This window comes from Nycticebus coucang, chromosome 12 (assembly GCF_027406575.1).
Source record: "Nycticebus coucang isolate mNycCou1 chromosome 12, mNycCou1.pri, whole genome shotgun sequence".
Lineage (NCBI taxonomy): Eukaryota > Metazoa > Chordata > Mammalia > Primates > Lorisidae > Nycticebus > Nycticebus coucang.
In genome coordinates this window covers 49,022,946-49,045,289 of record NC_069791.1, presented here as the reverse complement: position 1 = coordinate 49,045,289, position 22,344 = coordinate 49,022,946, and the positions used below count along the sequence as shown (strand labels likewise).

The window sequence follows — 22,344 nt, the reverse complement described above, 5'->3', positions numbered from 1 at the left end:
TGGTGCCTTTCCTTCCTTCTATTTCATTCTATTTAATAAATCCTATGTTATTACTAATCTCTGTGGTCCATGGGTTCATTCTTCAAATGTCCGAGACCAAAGATCTACTACAGAAAGAATTTCTGGTAACATTACAGAAAACTCTTCATGGATTCTATGGGATTTTCTGCATACAACATCATATCATCAGGAAAGACTGATAGTTAGATATCCTTTCTCCAGATTTGGAAACTCTTAATTTCCTTCTCGACCCTGACTACTCTGGCTAGGACTTAAGCACTCTATTGAATAGAAATTGTAAGAGTGGGCATCTTTGTCATGTTCCATTTCTTAGGAGGAATGCTTTCAACTTTTTCCAAGTTTGCCTAATTTGTTTGGGTTTTTATCATGAAAAGGATGTGAATTTTGTTGAATACTTTTTCTACATCTTTTAAGGTAATCTAATGGTCTCCATTTCTGTTTCTGTTTATGTGGTGAATCACATTTATTTATTTACATATCTTGATTGTCCTGTTTCCCTGGAAAGAAGTCCACTTCATTCTGGTGGAATTTTTTTTCTTTTTATGTTCTGTTGAATTCAGTTTGCTAGTATTTTATTGAGGATTTTTGTATCCATGTTTATGAGGAATGTCTATAGTTTTCTTTGATGTTCTTTTTCTGGCTCTGGTATCAAGGTGAAAAATGTTCACAAGCTACCTATATGATACATACTTAATATTCAGAATTTATAGAGAGTTATGCAAATTAGCAATAAAGGAAAAAAACTGTTCAAGTTGGGACAAAGACATGGAGAGAAGCTTCTCAAAAGAGGAAAGACAAATGGCCAATAATCATATAAAAAATGGTCAATATAATTAATCATCAGGGAAATGCAAATTAAAAACACAATGAGATAATACCTTAGTCCATAGAAGGTATTATTAAAAAGTCAACAAACAATACATGCTGACATAGATACAGAGAGAACATAGTACTTATACACACTGATGGGGTGGCAAATCTGTGGAAAACTGTACAGAGATAGCCCAAAGAAACTAAAAGTTGATGTACCATTCAATCCAGAATATCACTATTGTGTATTTAACAAAAAGAAAAGATTTTTCATGAGAAAGACACTCGCACTTGAACGTTGATTGTAGCACAATTAACAATTGCAAGGGTGTGGTGTCAAGCCAAGTGCCTATCAATTTATGAGCAGATTAATAAAATGTGACATATGTATACGTGGAATTGCATGAATACTCAGTTGCAAAAAAGATGAATTAATACCTTTTGCAACAATCTGAATGGAACTGGAGAAAGTTCCATTTTCCTAAGTGAAGTATCTCAAGAATGGTAAAACAAACACCACAAGTACTTGCTATTAAATTGGAACTGATAAGCACACATGTACACAAAGGAAAGTAAAACTCAGTGAAAATCCACTGGGAGGGAAGCAGGAGGAAACAGAAAACCTACCTATTTTGGTACAGTGAATATTATTTGGATGATGCACACACCTCGAAACAGGACTCAAGCATTATAAGAGCAATCTATTTTGCCTAAAACATTTATACCCATTTTGATATTTTAAAAAAGAAGACAGACATATGGTTAAGAAATATGTGAAAAACATCCAACACCATTAATCCACAGAGAGATGCAAATTAAAACTATAAGGTGATACCCCCAAATCCCTGTCACTGTGGTGGCCCAGGTCCCCACAATCATTGCTGGAATCTGTAGTGAGGGCAGTCACTGTGAGAAAAGACTCAGACCAGTTAGCTCAGGTGAAATAAAAGATGGGAGCCTGTGAGAGGCATATAGCATAGCTAGTAGCATCTAGCAAGTGCAGCCTTGGCCCATTATCCCAAAGGTCTCTTTAGTCAGTCCAAACCAGTAAATCACACTGACAACATAAAGCATAAAGTTATATTTAAGTTATTCAAAGCACAGTGTCCTAAGTAAGCATTAACCGTCTGAAAGAGAAACAAAAGGCGGGAAATCATGCAAGCACATCATGTGATTACAACATACACTTTACAAATTGGTGGGCAAACTTTAACTTTCCTAACTCACTTTCGTGATTCCCATCTATACCTGGGCAAGACTTACACATAGTCATTTTTAGTTGCTAATAAGCATTCCCTTCTCAGCCACAAAATATCAATCAAGCCATCTGTGGTACCTGGAGGGGCAGGTGTAGGATAATATTTAGAAATAAACATATCCTACATCAAGCACACAAAAGTGAATTCAGTGCAAGTTTAAAATGACTTGCTATTCTTCCAGAGGCTTAAGGGACCTGGGCCCCCCTGGGACACAAGCAGAGTTGGCTTGCCTGGAGTTAAAAATTCCCCAAGCCCATTCTCTGAAGCTGTGTACCCCATGAAGCCTGAGATCAAACAGCATGTCACCCTTCCTCAGAGATACAGGCCAAAGGGTTGACGTATGTTAACAATATATTGTCAGAGGTCTATAGGTGCTCTGCCCTGAGGAAAAGACACAGTCATTACTTCATACTGAGTAAACTGAGTGAATGCTTGAAGATATTCTTCCATTAACTCTGTTCCCCTGTGTCTACTTTCTTCTTTATGATCTCTATTTAGATACCTGCCTAGAGATTAGTCAGTGTCTAGAAGAAAATGTTTACTACAAAAGTGATTGTGTTGATGTGGTAACAGGATATTTCCTTTCAAGTTGATTTCAGATAGGTAAAATGAGGTAATGGTGAAACTAACAGATAATAGATTAAGTGTATACGTGACTAGAAAGGTATAAAATCAAACCCCTAAATAAAGAACTTTGCTACACGCCATCCATCGCATGTACTCTGTTTCTTGACTTAATAATTACAGGAGCAAGTTTACACCCAAGGCAAAGCTGCCGTTCATTCATGTCTCTGGTCACGCAACAGGCAGAGTTCTGGACTCTGATCAAACAGGACCTAAGGAATGCTAGCCTTGAGCTGCCCAGTGCCAAACATCCTGTGTAAACCACCAGGCTATCCCTAGTCTTCAGTGGGATATGTCAGCACCTATGGGGTTTGAGGAACCTAGATTCTGGTCAATAAGCTCTCTAGACATGCCTGGGCTAAACTACACTGTAAACCTAACTTCCACATGTAACAATGGCCATTATTCAAAAGTTTTAAAAAGTGATAGATGCTGGCATGCATGCAGAGAACAGGATGCTTAAACATAGTGGGACTGCAAATAAATATAAATTCTATAGAAAACAGTATGGAGATTCCCCAAATAAATAAATGTAAAGAGAAGCCATTTTATAAAAACCATATACACTCAAATGTTTATTGCAGCACAATTCCCTTCCTTCCCTTCCCTTCCCTTCCCTTCCCTTCCCTTCCCTTCCCTTCCCATTCCCATCTGTGCAAAGATGTGGAATCAACCTAAGTGCCTATCAGTTCATTCATTCATAAAGGAAATATGGTATATCGAATATATACCATGGATCACTATGCAGTCATAAAAATGAATGAACTAATGTCTTCTCCACCCACCTACATGGACTGGAGACTATTATTCTAAGTATTTCAGAAATGGAAACCAAACACTGTGTGTTCTCATTAATCATTCAAAACCAGGAATGGGGAAGAATGGGAGACTTAAGAATAAACACATGCCTGTGGAGTGCAATGAATATTATTCTGGTTCCAGGCACCCCAAAAGGCCTGACTCAACCATAATAGAAGGAGTGCAGGTAACAAAAACATTTGTACCTCCTTAATAATTTGACTTTTTTAATTTTAAAAATTAAAAGAAAAAAAGGAAAATACACACCGTACAACAAAATAAAGTAGAAAACTGCTGGGATTAATGTAGAATGGCAAAAATAATTATTGGAAATGCAATTGATAATGATTGATTTATTTTTCAAACCATTAGTTATATTCTTTTAAAATGTGTATGTACCTAATAATACTATTTCAACATAGAACACAAAAGAAGTGAATGAATAAATAATCACCATATAATAAACAATTCTGATTCACTGTTTATTATATAGGTAAACAGAGGTTATAGGAAGATTTAAACTAAATAATTAACCATTACAAAATGCACACTCACACACACAGTACACTAATACTGAATACTCACTTTTTTAAGTTCTCATGGAAAGCTTTCCAAGAATATTCTATAACCTTATAATTCCAAGCAAGTTAATATGAAATACAGTACTGTGCTCCCAATATAGTATTACTAGCTGCTTGGCCAGTGGACATGTGTAATACAGCCTTTCACTTTCAATAATAATTAATGAAAAATAAATAACACTTAAAATCAGTTCCTCTATCCCACCACCACATTAGAAGAAACATGTAGAACATTTTCAGCTTCACAGTAAATCCTCTAATTACAATTTAAATGGAAGTCTATAACCAAAAATTAAAAATCTATATTATTTTTAATTCTCATATATTACTAAAGAAAGAGGCAAAAAATTAAGACAATACAGTCACCATTTCTATCATATGAATTATGAGTAAGTAGAACAAGTTTCTTTCTTGTGAAAAATCAATTGCCTTAAGTTCATATACTAAAAAAATTAAATTCAGAACTGGAATTATCTGAACCTTCATAAAAATGTTCTTAAGTTGAAGTTACTTTTAATTAAGTGGAAGTGAAATAGAAGAAAGAAAATAACACATAGTATAAAATCATAAGACACAGTTAGTAGAGAGGTTCAACAAAGCCAGTGATATTTTTATTGAAAATACTTAATAAAATTGATAAAAGATCAATTATTTAAGAAAGTACCTGATGAGGCACAAATATTTTATTTCTAGATTAATTATAGATATATATTTTGGACATTACAGATAAATGCAAGGAATGATCCATCTTATAAATACAATTTCATATCCATTTGAAATAAAAATACCCAAAATACACAAATGACCAAAGTGTCAGAATAAAAGACACCTGGGTGAGCACTACATGTACTAAACAAATTGAGTTTGTTAAACAAACATTCCTATAAATACGTTATACAAACTCAGATCACATCACTAATGAATAATAATACTTCAAAATAAAACTTGTACACAAAGGGCATCAAAAAGGAAATGCCTGGGCGGCGCCTGTGGCTCAGTCGGTAAGGCGCCGGCCCCATATACCAAGGGTGGCAGATTCAAACCCGACCCCGGCCAAACTGCAACCAAAAAATAGCCAGGCGTTGTGGTGGGCGCCTGTAGTCCCAGCTACTCGGGAGGCTGAGGCAAGAGAATCGCTTGGGCCCAGGAGTTGGAGGTTGCTGTGAGCTGTGTGAGGCCACGGCACTCTACGGAGGGCCGTAGAGTGAGACTCTGTCTCTACAAAAAAAAAAAAAGGAAATGCCTCCCAGCATAGTGTCAATAGCAAGAACTTTCAAGTGCAGAGCAATGAATAAAAGCATAATACAATCTCTCTGTGAGCATGGATGAAGAAATAAATCTTAGTTCTAATAGAATATATGCACTGATCTTTTTAAAGGGATGATACCGAATAACCAGGATGAATTTACCTCAGAAACATAAGACTGGTTTAACATTTACAAGGAATAAAAGTAATATAACTTATACACATTATACAGAGAAAACAAATATAATTTAAAATTCTATAAAAATACAACATTGATTTAATGCAAAATATATTATAAAATGGGAATATTGTAATATTACTAAAATATGAGAAAGTTATAAAAATTTTTTTAAATATGATTGAAATGTTGAAATCTTCTGATCAAAAACAGGAAATAATCCATGTACAATATGCATAGAACCATTATTGTACTTTCTCTTCATCATTGAAAATAATTTTTTTTTTTAACTTTTCTTTTTTTAAGACAGAGTCTCACTTTGTCACTCTGGGTAGAGTGCCGCGACTTTAAAAAATTTATGGCATCGGGGGAAAAAGTGTCATTATAACAGATAAAATAGTAGTTTACATCAAAAATCCAGAAAACTCTATACTTGAATTACAGGATTTAATGGAATTACATTGATTTAACAGGAATTACATTGATTTAACAAAATCAATGAAGTAACTGGATATAAGATCAACATGCAAACCTCAGTTATATTTCTACAACAAAATGAAGAAAATTTTAAAATAAGGATGCTGTTTACAAAAGCATAGATGGAAAATAGCTATATTTCTACATGACTTCAATACCAAAAATACAAAATATGACAGAGAGAAATCAAAGAAAACCTAATAGATTTCCAGAAATGGCACGATATTGCTTGGAAAAGTCAACTTTAAAAGGAGGCAGAATATTTAAATGTGAAGGCCCCAAACAATCCTAGGAGAGTTATTTTCAAATATTTTTTTATTGAGATGTCATGTAGATTGTAAACATTTGATCCATTTAGGTATGCAAATACATAAACTTCTAGTATATTTGCAGATTCATAACTAAAATCACCTCTGAAGGTTGCAAAATTTTCATCACCCAAAATGAAAAATGTAATTTATGGTCGCATCTTATTCCAATCTTCCCTTAGCTTTTGGCAAGCACTACTCCACTTTCTCTATGGGTTTGCCTATTCTTGATATTTCATATAAACAGACGCACATAACATACAACTTTAACAAGGTGACATGCCGCACACGCAATGCTCAGCAAAAAGAGCCAGACACAAAAGTGATGATATCCTGTTCTTTGTGGTGTGTGTGTTATACTGCAAACATTTTTTAATTTTTTCATTTATAAACAAATAACAATTTATGTTGATTTATTCAATAAAAATATTATTTCCATTTCACAAATTATAAAATTGCAGAGCCGAATCCAAACTCAGGTGCTTTCCTTCTAAAGCTTGTGCTTACAGGTATAAATCTTTGGAGATCCACATTCATCTGATTGAAGTCTAAATGAGGTTAGTACAGCACAGTTACGTTTACCACGTTTTTTTTCAACTATTCTGCAATGGAGAAAAATATGTATTTCTGTCATACTTTATGGGACAATCCATGAAATGAGAGCATTTTCCATGCAATTTAAGAAAATAATTTTATGACTACAATTAATGACATTTCAATGCAATGTTAGTAAGAGTTGCTATTATGAAAACTGAACAAAGTAGTCTCCCATATCTGTAGAGGATGTGCTCAAGGCCACCAGTAGATTTCTGAAACCACCCATTTTACTGAATTCTACTGTATACTATCTATCTTTATTCTGTACACATACACACCTGTGATAATGTTTTATTTATAAATTAGGTACTGCTGGGCAAGGTGGCTCACGCCAGTAATTGCCACATTTGGGAGGCCCAGGCCCATGGACTGCCTGAGCTCATGGGTTCAAGACCAGCCTGAGCCAAAGCTAGACCTTATCTCTAAAAGTAGCTGGGAATTGTGGCAGGCATCTATAGACCCAGATACTCGGAAGGCTGAGGCAAGAGAGTCACATGAGCCCAAGAGTTTGAGGTTGCTATGAGCTATAATGCCAAGGCACTCTGCCAAGGTTGACAAAGTGAGACTGTCTCAAAAAAAATATATATATATAGATAGATGGATATAAACACACAAAAATTAGGTGCAAGAAGGGACTGAAAACAACTAAGACTAAGTACAACAACACGCCAGCATCACTACTTTTTGCCTTTGGGTGATTACTAAGTAAAATAGGAGGTGCTTGAATGCAAGTACTGCAGTATTATTACAACAGGTCTGCTCCCCAGAGGGCTTCTATGTGATAACGTGGGTCACCTCTAGAGTGCAGATCTGCTGGTCAAACAGATGGTTCAGGGCCAAGGCAAGACAGAGTGGACTCATGTGAAATTTCATCCTGCTACTTACTCAGAACAGTGAGCTGATAAAATGCTTTTTTTCTTGGGGGCAGCACCTGTGGCTCAAAGGAGCAGGGTGCCGGCCCCATGTGCCAGAGGTATGGGTTCAAACCCAGCCCCGGCCAAAAACTGCAAAAACAAAAAGTTTGTTTCTCAAATTTTCATTTCAAAATATTCTGACAATGGTTGACTACATTTACCTCAAAGTACAAAAAGTGAAACCATCGATAAGGGGAGCCTACTGTGGTCCTTTCTTTAATATTTACATCAACATTTGACTAACTTTCAGCATCTTCTTCATGTCTGTAATTCAATTTAAGCTTACTTATATTAGTCTGCTGTATTTTTCCTGTTTATAATTCTCATACTAAATAGCACCATTAAAAAAAACTTACTTAAGTTTGAAAGTTGAGCCATTTCTTGACACCCATGGATGACCACTGCTCTGACGAAAGACTCCAATCCATGACCAAAGTGACAAGGAATCCAGAAATTTCTATAGCCAAATAAATATTGTACATTTAAATAATTATTAAATATTTTGCCAATTTTTAAAAGTGCAAGTACTGTGTTCTTTCATTAGATCTACAATTGCAAAATAAAATTAATATTTGAAGCAATGTTAAAGTTGAAAACCACTTTATATATTACTAAAAACTTTCACAAATGTGTGTAATTCTGGCTTAAAATGAACTCATTTTTCTTCTTATATTTATTTTTAAAATTACAACCCATGTAATTTAATAGGAACTCATGTTGCAAAACAAATATAGCATGAATTAAAATAAATTTCCAGACTCTGTACATAAATTTCCCCTGATGCTAATATTAACTCAATGTATATTTCTACTATGTTTCTTTGAGTTTAGGGTTTTGAAGGGAATTGAAAGGGCTGCCATTAAGTGAATAAGAGACATAGAAGCTGAAAATACTGGTTGGTGCACAGCACTGGGGCTAGAAACCCTATTTTGTTATCTGATGTGTAGGATGTGTATGATAGGAGTCCATTCACTATATGATAAATTTGCCCATTCATGGTGTGTTTATATACAGTACAATTAAATTGCAAAATTTAATTTAGAATAAAAGCATTTCTAGAAGCATCACTTTTCATGAGTAGCAAGAATTGGCAATACTTAAATATACATTAGATTATAAATAGAAATAAACAGTGCCTGGTGAAGTCACACAACAGAATAATGTACAGGCCTATAAATAATTAATCTAAAATACGTACAAGAGTATGATGACTTCTATAAATATACTAATGACTAAAATAAGCTTCTACTAAAATCTTTAAAATGTTTAACATCTTACCATTTCTTCTTCATCATCTACATAAAGCAGCGTAGAGTTCATAGAAGCGCAGGCCATCAAACTCTCATTCCAAGGTTTTAATTCCTTACTAGTGTAATAACAATTGCTGGAATATGTGAACCACTCCTCTGGACAACGACCACAGTGATATGCTGAGGAAAAATTATGAATTACCATCTCCACAATAACATTTTTATTAATTATTATTATTATTTTACACATTTTCAAAAGTACAAAAATGTGTGTACCTGTCTTTACATCCTCGTAGGCTGGTAAATATATTAAAGAAAGGCACTCACACGTATGCACAGAAAAATATCAGCCTCTCATCCCGTAATTATATTGTAATATAAAGAAACTCATCAAACAAAAATCCACCCTTCAAATGTCTGAAAAATAATTGACAAAACTACTTATCCTGGAAAATCAAAGTTATTTAACTGTTACCAAATAGTAGCAGTAGAGATTTAAGTCAAATAGCAAAAATAGGGTGTAGTGATTTCAAATGAGTATTCATAGTTATTATTGAAGATAAGAGAATGCCCCCCATTACCTTATCTCCGGATATTTATTGTTCAGTATTTTATTAACCTTAATAATCTCTATTATCATTTTTGCACAGCCAAAGATCAAAACAAAATATAAAATGACTAATATCAGTACCTTTCTGAGTTCCTATGGTCTGCGAAGAATTGCTCTGCCTCTGGGCTATTGTAGCTAGAAAAATTAGAGTTATCCTTATTAAAAACTAGTATCTAAACAACTCACAATAATTTTAGTTTTGGAAATTTGTTATCTCCTTAGAATTATCTCTGATAAAACTGATTTAGCCAGAAAAAAATAAATGAAGTTAAAGAAGGTTTGAGGGGAAAAATCTTTTCAGAGCCTACAAAACCAAATTACCACTTCTGTGTACTTCATATATTATAATACTGAAATTATTTAATTTAAACACTTCCAAAAATTCATTTCTATTTCTCAGTAAGATTTTCAGACTCTTAAAATGTTTGTTATGAAATTTTAATATATATAATAAAAGCAAAAACTTTCTACAATTATTCTTTTTTATTTATACTTTTGAAAAATTCTGAATAATCGTTCCTCATTTAGTCTAAAAACATACTTTAAAATGAGAATTCTATGGCTTGATCTTATGAAGTGTTTAGAGGTACTTTCAACAATTCTTGCAAAACAAAACATACTTACAGGCAATGACAAGTCTGGTTACCACAGTGAACAGTAAGACAAGAGAGATGATTCCCAGGATCCCAGCAATGAGCTTCTCTGGAGGGAATGGTAAACCCGCAGGGAGAGAAACGGAAACAGAGAGAGGAGAGCTGGGGACAGTTTGTTAGAATATGTACAAGAGACCCCAGAGACCCCAGATACACAGAGAATCACCAAACTCACATCTACCTCAGGAATCTTTCTCTCAGAATATAGCACTGCATTCTCAGTAAATGTATAGCCCCATGAGTTGTTGGAGAAAGACTACAGATTTCAACAACATGTGAGTAAAATTTGTCTGCATGTTTCATATTAAAATAGTATATGTCAGCATAGAACTCTGATGTTTATGAAAGAAACCATGTGAGCACGCCCTGCTCTTTCCCCACACCCCTGCACCACAACTGCCCATCCTGGAACAGTTTAGAGGAGCTATTTAGAGCTTTACCTTTGCAGTGGTAAGCTTTGCCATCCCCTTGAGAATCCTGAGCTTCTCTTTGAAGGCGTAATTCCGCATAGGTTATTTCTTGTTCACATTCTGAAACGGAGCTTTTAGTGCTCTTAGATTTTCTTTGCTGCTTCCTTGGGTTTGGGGGAAGATTCAGGTGAGAGTAGATCACTCTTTGGTTATCCATCTGTGCAGCTCTGAGATGTCAGGGACGGACGGTTGTTAAGAAAGCAATAAATGGTTTATGTGAGGACAAGATCCCTAGTGCAGTCAGCAAAATGAGGTGGAGAGTAGGTATTGGTTCTCATTTTGCATTGAAGAATTTAAAGTTCTCACTCTAATTTCCTTAAAGCTTACCCAGTTGTCTTAAGATAAAAAACGTTTTGTAAAATTTTCTACATTTTTCAAACATCATTGTTGGAATAATGAAAAGCAAATGTAGCAAGGGATAAAGAACTCCATAAATATATGTACTCTTTAAGTCTGTTTAAAAGATATATTTTTATATTAATACAATACCAGTACCAAACGTTAAAACATTGTATTAAAAATATACGTACTGATTGAAAATCCAATTTTGAAAGCAAAAAATGATTAGTGACTGAGTGATCTTAAAATGGAGAATAGGAAAGTTTACATTTATTTTAGCCTGTGCACTAAATTACTTTTATTTTGTACTTTACACTTCTTTATTAAAAGGGACTCAGTGTTATTAAGTGGTCTTTTGTTTGAATAACAGAAGGTTCTGAGAAACCATTAAAATATATAGGATATTTTGTATGTTTTAAAATTACATGACACAAACTTATGCATAACTTAAGCACTATTAGAAACACTACAAAAAAATCTTTAATAAAGTCTTACAGAAGATCTGGCAATTAATTTTATTGTTAAAATATAAAACTATAAAATTATTAATAAAAAATGTATATCATCTATGGGAGAACACTTTTATTTCAAACTTCCAGAAAGTTATTATGTTAGTCAGTGTCAATAAAGCACACATTAGTAGTTTGAGTATTTTCATTAATTCATATAATGGAACGTAACACTTTAGTCAGAGGGCTCTGGAGTCCGTGAGATCTAGAATTAATTTTGGCTTTGCAATTCACATGGTGTCACCTTTAAGTGGCTCAGTGAGCAGGGTGCCGGCCCCATATACCTAGGTTGGCGGGTTCGAACCCAGCCCCAGCCAAACTGCAACAAAAAAAAAGCCGGGCGTTGTGGCGGGCGCCTGTAGTCCCAGCTACTAGGGAGGCTGAGGCAGGAGAATCGCCTAAGCCCAGGAGTTGGAGGTTGCTGTGAGCTGTGTGACGCCATGGCACTCTACTGAGGGCAATAAAGTGAAACTCTGTCTCTACAAAAAAAAAAAAAAAAGTTACTTGGATAGTTTGTATCTAATAATCTGACCTCTTAATCTAAAGTGGGAATAAGATCATACAAAATATAATGGATGTCAACTACCACTCAAGCTGGTACTTAGGTTCTTTATAAAAATTAGGTAGGTAGATATTTTATTCACCATTTTTATTTTATTGTTTCTGATTCATGGCAGTAAAACCATGGAAAATAAATCATTACACAAATTGCTTATATCAGGGTGGTACGTTTTCCTGCAATACTTGATGAATTTTTTAAAGTCTTTTTTAAGTTCAGCATTTCATGTAATTTACCCTATCTTTATGTTAATTAAAAATGAAAAGTGCTTTCTTTTGATACAAGTGTCTGAGGAATTATGTTTGGCTTTCATCATTAAAGCATTTCCTTTTAATAATCTTGTCATCGGCAAGCTAAATATAAATTATTATATTATTATTAGGTGTCAATGTAATGATGGCTAATACAAAGACAAATGTTCACTGTGATGATGTTTAGGGGTTTCCCTTAAATTATGTTTGCTAACCAACCCATGTCGTGACAACGCCTCCACAGGCAACAGTCTGTAACCTTGGGAAATCCTCTAACATATTTCATATTTTAGATTTTTAACCTGAATTATTCAAATAAGGAAATTGATTTCTACTCTGATTTTACAACATAAAATTGCCTCCCTTGCATCACACCTGGTACTTGGAAGCTTCCACTTAATGAGGAAGGCTACTCTTGATTTCTACTCTGATTTTACAACATAATAATTGCCTCCCTTGCATCACACCTGGTACTTGGAATCTTCCACTTAATGAGGAAAGCTACCCTTAATGAGATAGCAACACATACCTTCTGCGTCCATAAGGTCATGCATCCTGTAATGCAAAGTCAAGGCAGCTCTCAGAAAAAGGCTTAAGGAAGCTGAGAAATAAAAGGTGAAATGTAAAGGCATCAATTCTGGACAAGAACAAACAATTTCTGTGATCTTCACAGAGTGCCCTGTAAAGGCTCAGAGTGCCGCAAGAGTGGAAAAAGTAGATTTCTCATCATTGCGTCACTGAAGGTCTGCACAGGAAATTCTCACATACGGGCCAATTTGAAATCAGTTTATCTCATCAGACACCTCCCCAAACAGTTGACACTGGGCTCTTACTGCAAGGACAAAGTAGAATTCTAAAGTGTGTCATTTAGTTTGTCTGCTGTAAGCGACTCTGAGAAGCTGTGTTCATATTCTACAAGATTTGGGAGAAGTGACTTCGCCACCCATGTGGGTCACTTTTTTTCAAGTCAATCACAAATATGCCAATTTAAGCTCCAAGTGTGCCTTAGAAGGCTTAGACTCCCTTTTAGACTAGCTTGCTAAATCTTAACATTATATCTCTTTTCATATTCTTTTTATGCCACTTCTACTTAGATGGGAAAAATTTGAAACTCGTAGTGGCATTATCAACCGATAATTACTGATATTTCTTATTTTAATTATTCTGAGAAATTACTATAGTTTCAATTTATTATAGAGGAAGCAAAATCCATCATTGCTAACCTTGTCTTCATTTCTCTGCCTTAATTCCTACATTTTCATTTAATTTTATTTTTAAAATATGACAAAAATAAATGTTTCTAACAAAGAGAAAACGTTACTCAATATTGAAATACATCAGCAGGCCAGAGTATAAAATTATTAAATATATATTCATTATAGTGTTCATTGATTCATTTTCTAGCATAACTAATTATCTCTCTTTTAATAGGACTATTTGTTGTAAGATTAAAGCCTGAGTCAAACTATGTGGGGGAAGGGAAGTAATTTCAAAATATGAGTCTGTTCGAAAAGTACCTAGCCACATACTATGAAAGATAGTATTAACAATGGCTGGATAATTTCCAGGCAGGCTTTGCATTTCCCCTACTTAAAAAATAAGACATTTAACATATATAGACTAGCTATACCCTGATCTCAAAAGGACAAGGATACTGCATGAAAGGAAACTATTAACCAATATCTACAATGAATATTGGTGTAAACATCCTCAAAAAAAAAAATACTAGAATATAGAATTCAATAGCGTATTTAAAGAATAATACACCATGACCTAGTGGGATTTATTTCTGAAATACCAGGACACTATGTTATGTGAAAGTCAGTAAATGCAATATACCCTTAATAAAATAGAAGATAAAACTACAAGATTATCTTGAGCAAGGTAGAAAAAAGCATTGAAAAAATATTGAAAACTCTTTCATGATATACTGAGTAAAGAATGTGAAGACAGAAAAGAGAGAGATTCAAAGATACTGGACTTGAAAATTAAAGTGACTCACCCACAAGCCAAAGAATGCTACAGCCACCAGGCATTGGGAGAAACAAGGAAAGGATTCTCCCCTAGACCTTCTGAAAGGAGTATGGTCATTACAAAACCTTCATTTCAGTCCACTGATATTTATTTTGTACTTTCAACCATCAGAATCATGAAAAAATAATCTGTTAATACTCCCAGTGTGTTACGTACATGGGGTAACTCTCAGACACAAGATTGACTCACTTACCTAGGACAAGTTAGGATGATTGAAAAAGTCTTGAACTGGTTTCAAGAACTGACTCTGTTTCCAGATGTTCTTCTGCTGTGCTAGACATGACCTTGCAAGAAAGTGGGGAAAAATAGTAAAAGTGAAGTCAGTGGTCAGGCCTCAAGCAGCCCATCTGATTTTCACTGTGCTTAATGCCAGGGTCTAATGCGTTGCAAGATAAACGGTCTTTGTAAAATGGCAATAAGTTGACTAGGCCTCTCAGAATAAGAAAAAAAAAATGTAGAAATATTTATGTCCTACACAAATACTAAGCAGAGTATATGAACCGCAGAAGAAACTGACAGGATGACCATGCAGTCTTTTGGAGTCTTCCAGGGAACAAGGGTTCAAGGAGGGGCTGCTCTGAAAAATACGAAGTATGATTAATATACACAAAGATGCTCACTTTCACTGTAGTTAGGAAAAGTTTTTATTATATAATGGCATAACATTTCAAATCTACCAGACTGGTACAATATTTAAAAACATCAACATTATAAAATGTCAGCAAAGATTAAAAGGAACCTACATACCAATGATTCAAGCCAAATATAGCTGTGATGTAACACAAAAGTAGAAGTGATTACATTTGTACCAATTCTTTCTCAGTATCTATCTTTAGAGGATGAGAATTCAGTTTCACACAGGTAGCATGGCTCTTTGGCCAGGGTTTGACTTGTTTGCAAAGGTGATAGCAACTACTTCCAAATCCAATCTAATTGTTTCAAACAAGACTCATAGGCACATTGTAGAAAAATGTAAGCATACTAGATAAACCTACTATCTAGGTTGAAATAAAGTTTATTTTATCACTGAAACAATCTATTATTAGATGAAATTTTTCATAAAATAGGGGAAAACCCATCCTGTTCACGAATTAAAAATAGAATCTATATTTGAAAAATAACCAGGCATGTCTAAATATGCCAGCCTACCATCTTTTTTAACCTAACCAGAACACATTTCCTTACACACACACACACACATTTCCTTACACACACACACACACAAACACATGTACAGAGGCACACACATATAGAATATCTATATTTCTGAGAAAATACCAATAAACCACTAAAAATGAAGAAAGGAGATAAGTATTCACAAAGTCTAATAAAAACATGAAATCTTGACTTAGAAATTCATAAGTAAAAATTAAAATAATGGAGCAATTTTCACTTATGACAATACTAAATATCTTAAACAATTGATAAGCTTTTGAATTGGCAAATTAATGTGAATAGAAAATTACTTATCTATATTTTAAAACAAAACATGCAGACTTTTCACTTTCCGTTTTAAATAATTTATCCTGTGTAAGTCCTAAGAACATGTTCAAAGTTATGCATCACAGGGGTTTATCTTGTTTTACTTTTCTCTAATGGGTCTACTGGGAACACAAAACAAAACAAAAAGATTAGCAATGAAAATAATCATAATTAAGAAACAGACCATCAGTAATTATTTAATATAACAAATGTTCTTAGCATGTACATCAAAACTATAGATTGTAATATTCTGTGTCTGAGATGGTCACATATGGATGGAGTTTCAAATGGTTTGTATTAGTTTCTATTTTATTAAAAATTAAAGCCTATGTCAAAAGCTTCTTAAAGGTGAAATTTTGAATGTTTGAAAATATTGAATGACAATTAAATTTATATCTAACACATTCTCTATATCCATAACTATTTCCAAAGATTTGATTTCCAAAAAAACAAAAATAAAATATGAAAATAATTAAGGATTTTTATATTTGTACAAATTGGGGTTTTTTTTTTTTTACACTTTATTTATTCATTTTTTTATTGTTGAGGATTCATTGAGGGTACAATAAGGCAGGTTACACTGATTGCATTTGTTAGGTAAAGTCCCTCTTACAATCATGTCTTGCCCCCAGAAGGTGTGGCACGCACCAAGGCCCCACCCCTCTCCCTCCTTCCCTCTCTCTGCTTTTCCTTCCCTCCCACCATGACCTTAATTGTCATTAATTGTCCTCATATCAAAATTGAGTACATAGGATTCATGCTTCTCCATTCTTGTGATGCTTTACTAAGAATAATGTCCTCCACTTCCATCCAGGTTAATACAAAGGATGTAAAGTCTCCATTTTTTTTTTAATAGCTGAATAGTATTCCATGGTATACATATACCACAGCTTGTTAATCCATTCCTGGATTGGTGGGCATTTAGGCTGTTTCCACATTTTGGCGATTATAAATTGAGCTGCAATAAACAGTCTAGTACAAGTGTCCTTATGATAAAAGGATTTTTTTCCTTCTGGGTAGATGCCCAATAATGGGATTAAGATCAAATGGGAGGTCTAGCTTGAGTGCTTTGAGGGTTCTCCATACTTCCTTCCAGAAAGGTTGTACTAGTTTGCAGTCCCACCAGCAGTGTAAAAGTGTTCCCTTCTCTCCACATCCATGCCAGCATCTGCAATTTTGAGATTTTGTGATGTGGACCATTCTCACTGGGGTTAGATGGTATCTCAGGGTGGTTTTGATTTGCATTTCTCTAATAGATAGGGATGATGAACATTTTTCATATGTTTGTTAGCCATTCATCTGTCATCTTTAGAGAAGGTTCTATTCATGTCTCTTGCCCATTGATATATGGGATTGTTGGCTTTTCTCATGGATTAATTTGAGTTCTCTATAGATCCTAGTTATCAAGCTTTTGTCTGATTCAAAATATGCAAATATCCTTTCCCATTGTGTAGGTTGTCTATTTGCTTTGGTTGTTGTTTCCTTAGCTGTACAGAAGCTTTTCTGTTTAATGATGTACCATTTGTTTATTTTTGTTATTGTTGCAATCGCTGTACAAATTGTTTTTTGAAAGTGGCCAATTTTTAAATCCACCATTAGATATGCTGGTTAATTTAATATCATGGTCGAATTATCAGTTATTACAGCCCAAATATTTAGGATAATTAAGTTATTTTTCTAGCAGAGGAAGAATGAAAATTTCCATTATTATTAAGAATGCAAAACATAATTAGCCTGGTGATCAAATCACATGGAAAACCAACTTAAAATTGCAACATAATGTTTCAGTTAAACCAAAATGTTAACTTTAAACAAAAGGACAATGAAAGAACTAAAAGAAAGTACAGGAAAATAATTAGGACTTTCTAACTACACACAGATGAGGAAAAATTTAGGTTGAACTCAAGATAAATCATTATCATTGATAATAAAAATAATTTTACCACCATGTTGTATATAAGCATGTTAAATAACTTTGTTTCCTCACTAATCAAAGAAATAAACACAAAAATATTGATATTTTACCTATAAAATCAGTAAATCTTAAGTAAAATGTAATTATAAACTAAAACAATGAAATTTTACCTATAAGTAAATATTTCAAAACAAACTATAATTATGCATATTTGGACAAGGTGTAGGAAAGGTTACCAGTCATTATTCACAGAAGCTTCTCCTAATCTATGACGTTGGACCACTTTACTGGAAAGAAATTTTCAGTATGTATTAAAACCCAAAACATGTATGAACCTACTGCTCTCAGAGTTCAAGATGGTGAAAAAATAATTCTGTTTTAAATAGACTTATTTGGAAAAAGAGGCTAGATGGTCGGAAAAAAATAAAACAAGAAACTATCAGAACCTCCCCCCACAAAACAGAAGGAGGCTGGATTCAAGCCTCATGTCCCTTTTATGAAAGGACATCTCATATTATTAAAGACATTGCTTTCTCTCTAAGCTATGATTTAGTATATTCTGGGTTGAGTGTTGAAGTTGAGATCCAGGAGTCATTTCTGTAATATCTCTTGGAAAGAAGCAAATAAGTGAGAGCAATTGTATTCACCTACTTAAAAATAAAATTTGAAAATTTTGTAGAAGAATCCTAATTGTAAAACAGTATAAAATTATTTCAGGATAGAGTTAATTTATTGTACAGATGAATATCTGAGAACCTACAGGAGAAACTTTTAGAAAATCTAGAAATGACGTTAAAATACTTTGTTAATGAAAGTCTGTGAAAAACTACAAAGGAAGCTCTCTTGTAATTGCTAATTTATAGTTTTTCTCCCCCACAAATACCTATCAAGGCTGAAAATGTTGCCATGACTTTTGGTACTTTGAAAGGTATTTCACAAATCATAGGTATTTCAATTGAAAATGAGAAGAATATTAAATTTGAACATTGCTTAATGAGAACCTCTCAATATTAAGTCTGAGACTTTAAAAAGAAAAAAATGACAAAAGAACCAAATTGGGTGTTGTGTTAAAGATTACGTTTAAAAACAGTGCCACAGAATATAGAGAAAAGTGTGTTGATTTGTTAGAATAGAAATTATATTTTTAGCCTTCCCAGTTAAATTATAAGTAATAATCCTTACCCGTAGCCTATATAAGAACCCAATGTAGAGAGTTTTCATTTCACTTAGTTTAACATAATGTAGTCTAATATAGTTTGGTTTGGCACAGTAATAAATTATATAACTCATTATTAATTTGAAAGACTTCACTGGACATCAGCTTGTGGGTAGTAAAGAAATTTCCTTACTATCTAATATAAACTTCTGATGACTCAGAACCTCACTACTGACTTCATTCTCCTCTAGCCTCTTCATTCTCCTCTAGTCTCTTTTTTTTAATAAATTGAGTTTATTGTCCCCTTGCAGTTCATTTTCCCTCCTCTCATTGTAGTGAACATCTAGAAGTCCCTCCATTCATCAAAGACGGTGAACCACAAACCTTCCCCTATTGTCACCTCACAGGCTCCTGCCCACTGGCTGCTCAGTCTCCCTTCAGATCTTTTCCACTCTGCCTTGGCCTACAGGAAACTCCGGTCTTTCTCATGAACTTAAAGGTATGTTTTTACTTTTCTTTGGCAAATACTAAGAAAAATACCTAATGAAAAAAAAACACTAAACACAATAGATTTGGCCAGAAAAAAATTAGTTACTAATATAAAGTCAAATATAAGGATACATGGAGATTAATAAGGAAAGACTGGCTGTGTGTGGTGGCTCACGCCTATAATCCTAGCACCCTGGGAGGTCGAGGTGAGTGGACTGCTTCAACTGAGGCTCTTGACCAAGAGTGAGAACCTCATCTCTACCAAAAAAAAAAATTAGCTGGTCGTTGTAGTAGTCCCAGCTTCAAGAGAACTGTCCCAGCTAGGGGAGGCTGAGGCAAGAGGATTGTTTGAGCGCAGGAGTTCAAGGTTGCTGTAGCTATGACGCTAGGGCACTCTGCCCAGGGCGACAGAGTGAGATTCTGTCTCAAAAATCAATAAACTAATAAATAAGAAAAGACTGACAACCTTCACCCCTTCACCAATGGGCAAAAAGTGTGGAGACATGTGAGATATGAGCAAAAAAATCACAAATCATTTAAAAATGTGAAAAAATGCTAATTCTGACTGATAATAATTAAGTTAAATTTTAAAAATTAAAGATTATTATTTTTGACTATCATATTAGAAAAGTTAATGATCATCATATATTAAAAAAAGGAAAACCTGTGCTAAGTTTGGCAAATGTGTTTTAGTGGTTATTTACAAAGATTTGGGGTATACACATCTGTGGATTTGTTCTGTGCCTCAGCATCTTATACTAAACACTGAAGTAATGGTTATGGGGAGTCAAAATATATAAGAATCTTTTGAGATATGACTGACTGATCACTGTGAAAAGGGGAAGGCTTAATATATTATGTGTTACATGCTAGAAAATATTATAGTCATTAAAAGCAGAAAAGATTATGTACATGCAATGATATTGAGCAAATTAAAATATGTATGTTATTAAGAAAGCATAATCTGCTTGACAATATACTTCAATCTGTGTTAGTGAGATAGTGATGATAAAGTTTATGGGGAAAAATCTTTTCATTTATTAAAACCTTTAAAATTTGTAAAACATATATCCTATGTAATATAATTTTATCATATTTTAACATACACAATATGCTCATTATATGTAACACAGGATGAAGTCTCATAGGAATATCATCGATTTCACCTGCAAGGTTAATTAGGAATCTTTGCTATTAAAGACATCTCTGGTTCAGTGTTTATTCAACATTATTTATTATTATTGATTTTAATATGCCCCATTATTTATAATTTTTCTAAATTATTTAAATTATTATACCCTTATTTTATAACTTATATAAAATATTACAGCCTACTGAGATGGTTAATTTTAGGCGTTAATCTGCATGAATTGGAGCATCTAGAAACCCGATGAAGCCTTGTTTGGGGAGTGTCTGTGAGAACGTTTCTAGAGGAGTTTACTGTGTGAGTCTGAGTGGACCAGGTAGGGAGATCTGCCCTTATTGTGGGTGGGCACAATCCAGTCTACCAGGGCCCAGACACAATGAAAACAGAGTAAGGCAAATCTCTCCTGGAGCTGGGATGCTCTCCTCCTCCCTTGGACATTGGAATGCCAGGCTCTACAGGCTTTGGACTCCAGGACTTACTCCAGCTCCATTCCACTTCGCAGGCCTTTGGTCTTGGACTGAGAGTTACTCCACCAGCTTCCCTATTTCTTTTCTTTCTTTCTTTTTTTTTTTGAGACAGAATCTCACTTTGCTTCCGTTGGTAGAGTGCCATTGTGTCTCAGTTCACAGCAACCTCAAACTTTTGGGTTCAAGTGAATGTCTTGCCTCAGCCTCCTGAGTAGGTGGGACTACAGGCACCCACTACAACCACCAGGTATTTTTAGAGACAAAGTCTGGTTCTTGCTCAGGCTGGTCTTGAACTGGTGAGCTCAGGCAATCCACCCACCTCAGCCTCCCAGAGTGCTAGGATTACAGGCGTGAAGACACCAAGCCCGGCCTTAGCTTTCCTATTTCTAAGGCCTTGGGACTTGGACTGAACCACACTACCAGCCTCCCAGGGTCTCCATCTTGCAAATGGCCTGCCCTGGAACTTTTCAGTCTTCATAAATGCCTGAAAAAATTCCCCTAACAAAGCCCTCTTTCATATACAGTGTTTCTACATACAAGATACAGCAGGTACCAAAAATATTTATGCACATTTTAAGCAAGGAAAACAACTGTATTAAAATTGTAATACTCAAGTCATGTTTGACTTCTGCAATTATAAGAGATACAATATACAAGATAACAAATGTTATCAGTATAATCTGAGTATTATGATTGTAATACAATATTTTCCTTGCTTAAAATCCATATGCATTTTTTTGGTACCCTCTGTATATATCTTGTTGCTTCCGTATCTCTGGAGAATCCCAGCTAGTGCACTCATTTATGTCTGTGTTGTCAAAGTATAACAGTAGAGGATTCAAGCATGTTTTCAAAAACAAATTATGAATAGAGATTTCAAATATGAAATTTCTGAACCTTGTAGCATCTTATACACATTTAATAGCTCCCTCTATGTCAGAATATCATGATTATGTAAATTAATGTTCTTTATAAATATGACATTTTATTTTTATATAGTCAGAATGGTTTTTAGGGATGTTAATTATTATTATTTTATTTTTATAAACAAAGCTGTACATAATAAATGCATACAATTTGATCACTATACCCTGTCACAAACCTATTCATTACCTCTCAAAGTGGCTTAACCGCCCTATTTTTATTTATTATTATTACTTTTTCTGATTAAAACACTTAACCTAAGGCTTACCCACGTGT

At 34.2% G+C, this 22,344-nt stretch overlaps 1 protein-coding gene across 1 annotated transcript; it reads right to left on the bottom strand.

Moving 5' to 3' along the window:
* Positions 1 to 6,514: 6,514 nt before the first annotated feature.
* Positions 6,515 to 10,953, bottom strand: LOC128561773 (NKG2-A/NKG2-B type II integral membrane protein-like). Its single transcript, XM_053556346.1, has 6 exons — positions 10,769 to 10,953; positions 10,298 to 10,395; positions 9,755 to 9,808; positions 9,092 to 9,243; positions 8,170 to 8,270; positions 6,515 to 6,904 (listed from the first exon to the last, which is right to left on the bottom strand). The coding sequence occupies exons 1-6, from the start codon at positions 10,951 to 10,953 to the stop codon at positions 6,793 to 6,795; spliced, it is 702 nt and encodes a 233-aa protein (XP_053412321.1). The 3' UTR covers positions 6,515 to 6,792.
* Positions 10,954 to 22,344: the final 11,391 nt, after the last annotated feature.

What these genes read in the sequence shown, in the direction of transcription:
- LOC128561773 (XM_053556346.1), bottom strand. Translation starts at nt 10,953, where the DNA reads ATGGATAACCAAAGAGTGATCTACTCTCACCTGAATCTTCCCCCAAAC. An exon ending in GACCATAGGAACTCAGAAAG is followed by an intron (nt 9,244 to 9,754) that starts GTACTGATATTA and finishes ATTTTTCCTCAG; the next exon opens with CATATCACTGTGGTCGTTGT. An exon ending in TAGATGATGAAGAAGAAATG is followed by an intron (nt 8,271 to 9,091) that starts GTAAGATGTTAA and finishes ATTTGGCTATAG; the next exon opens with AAATTTCTGGATTCCTTGTC.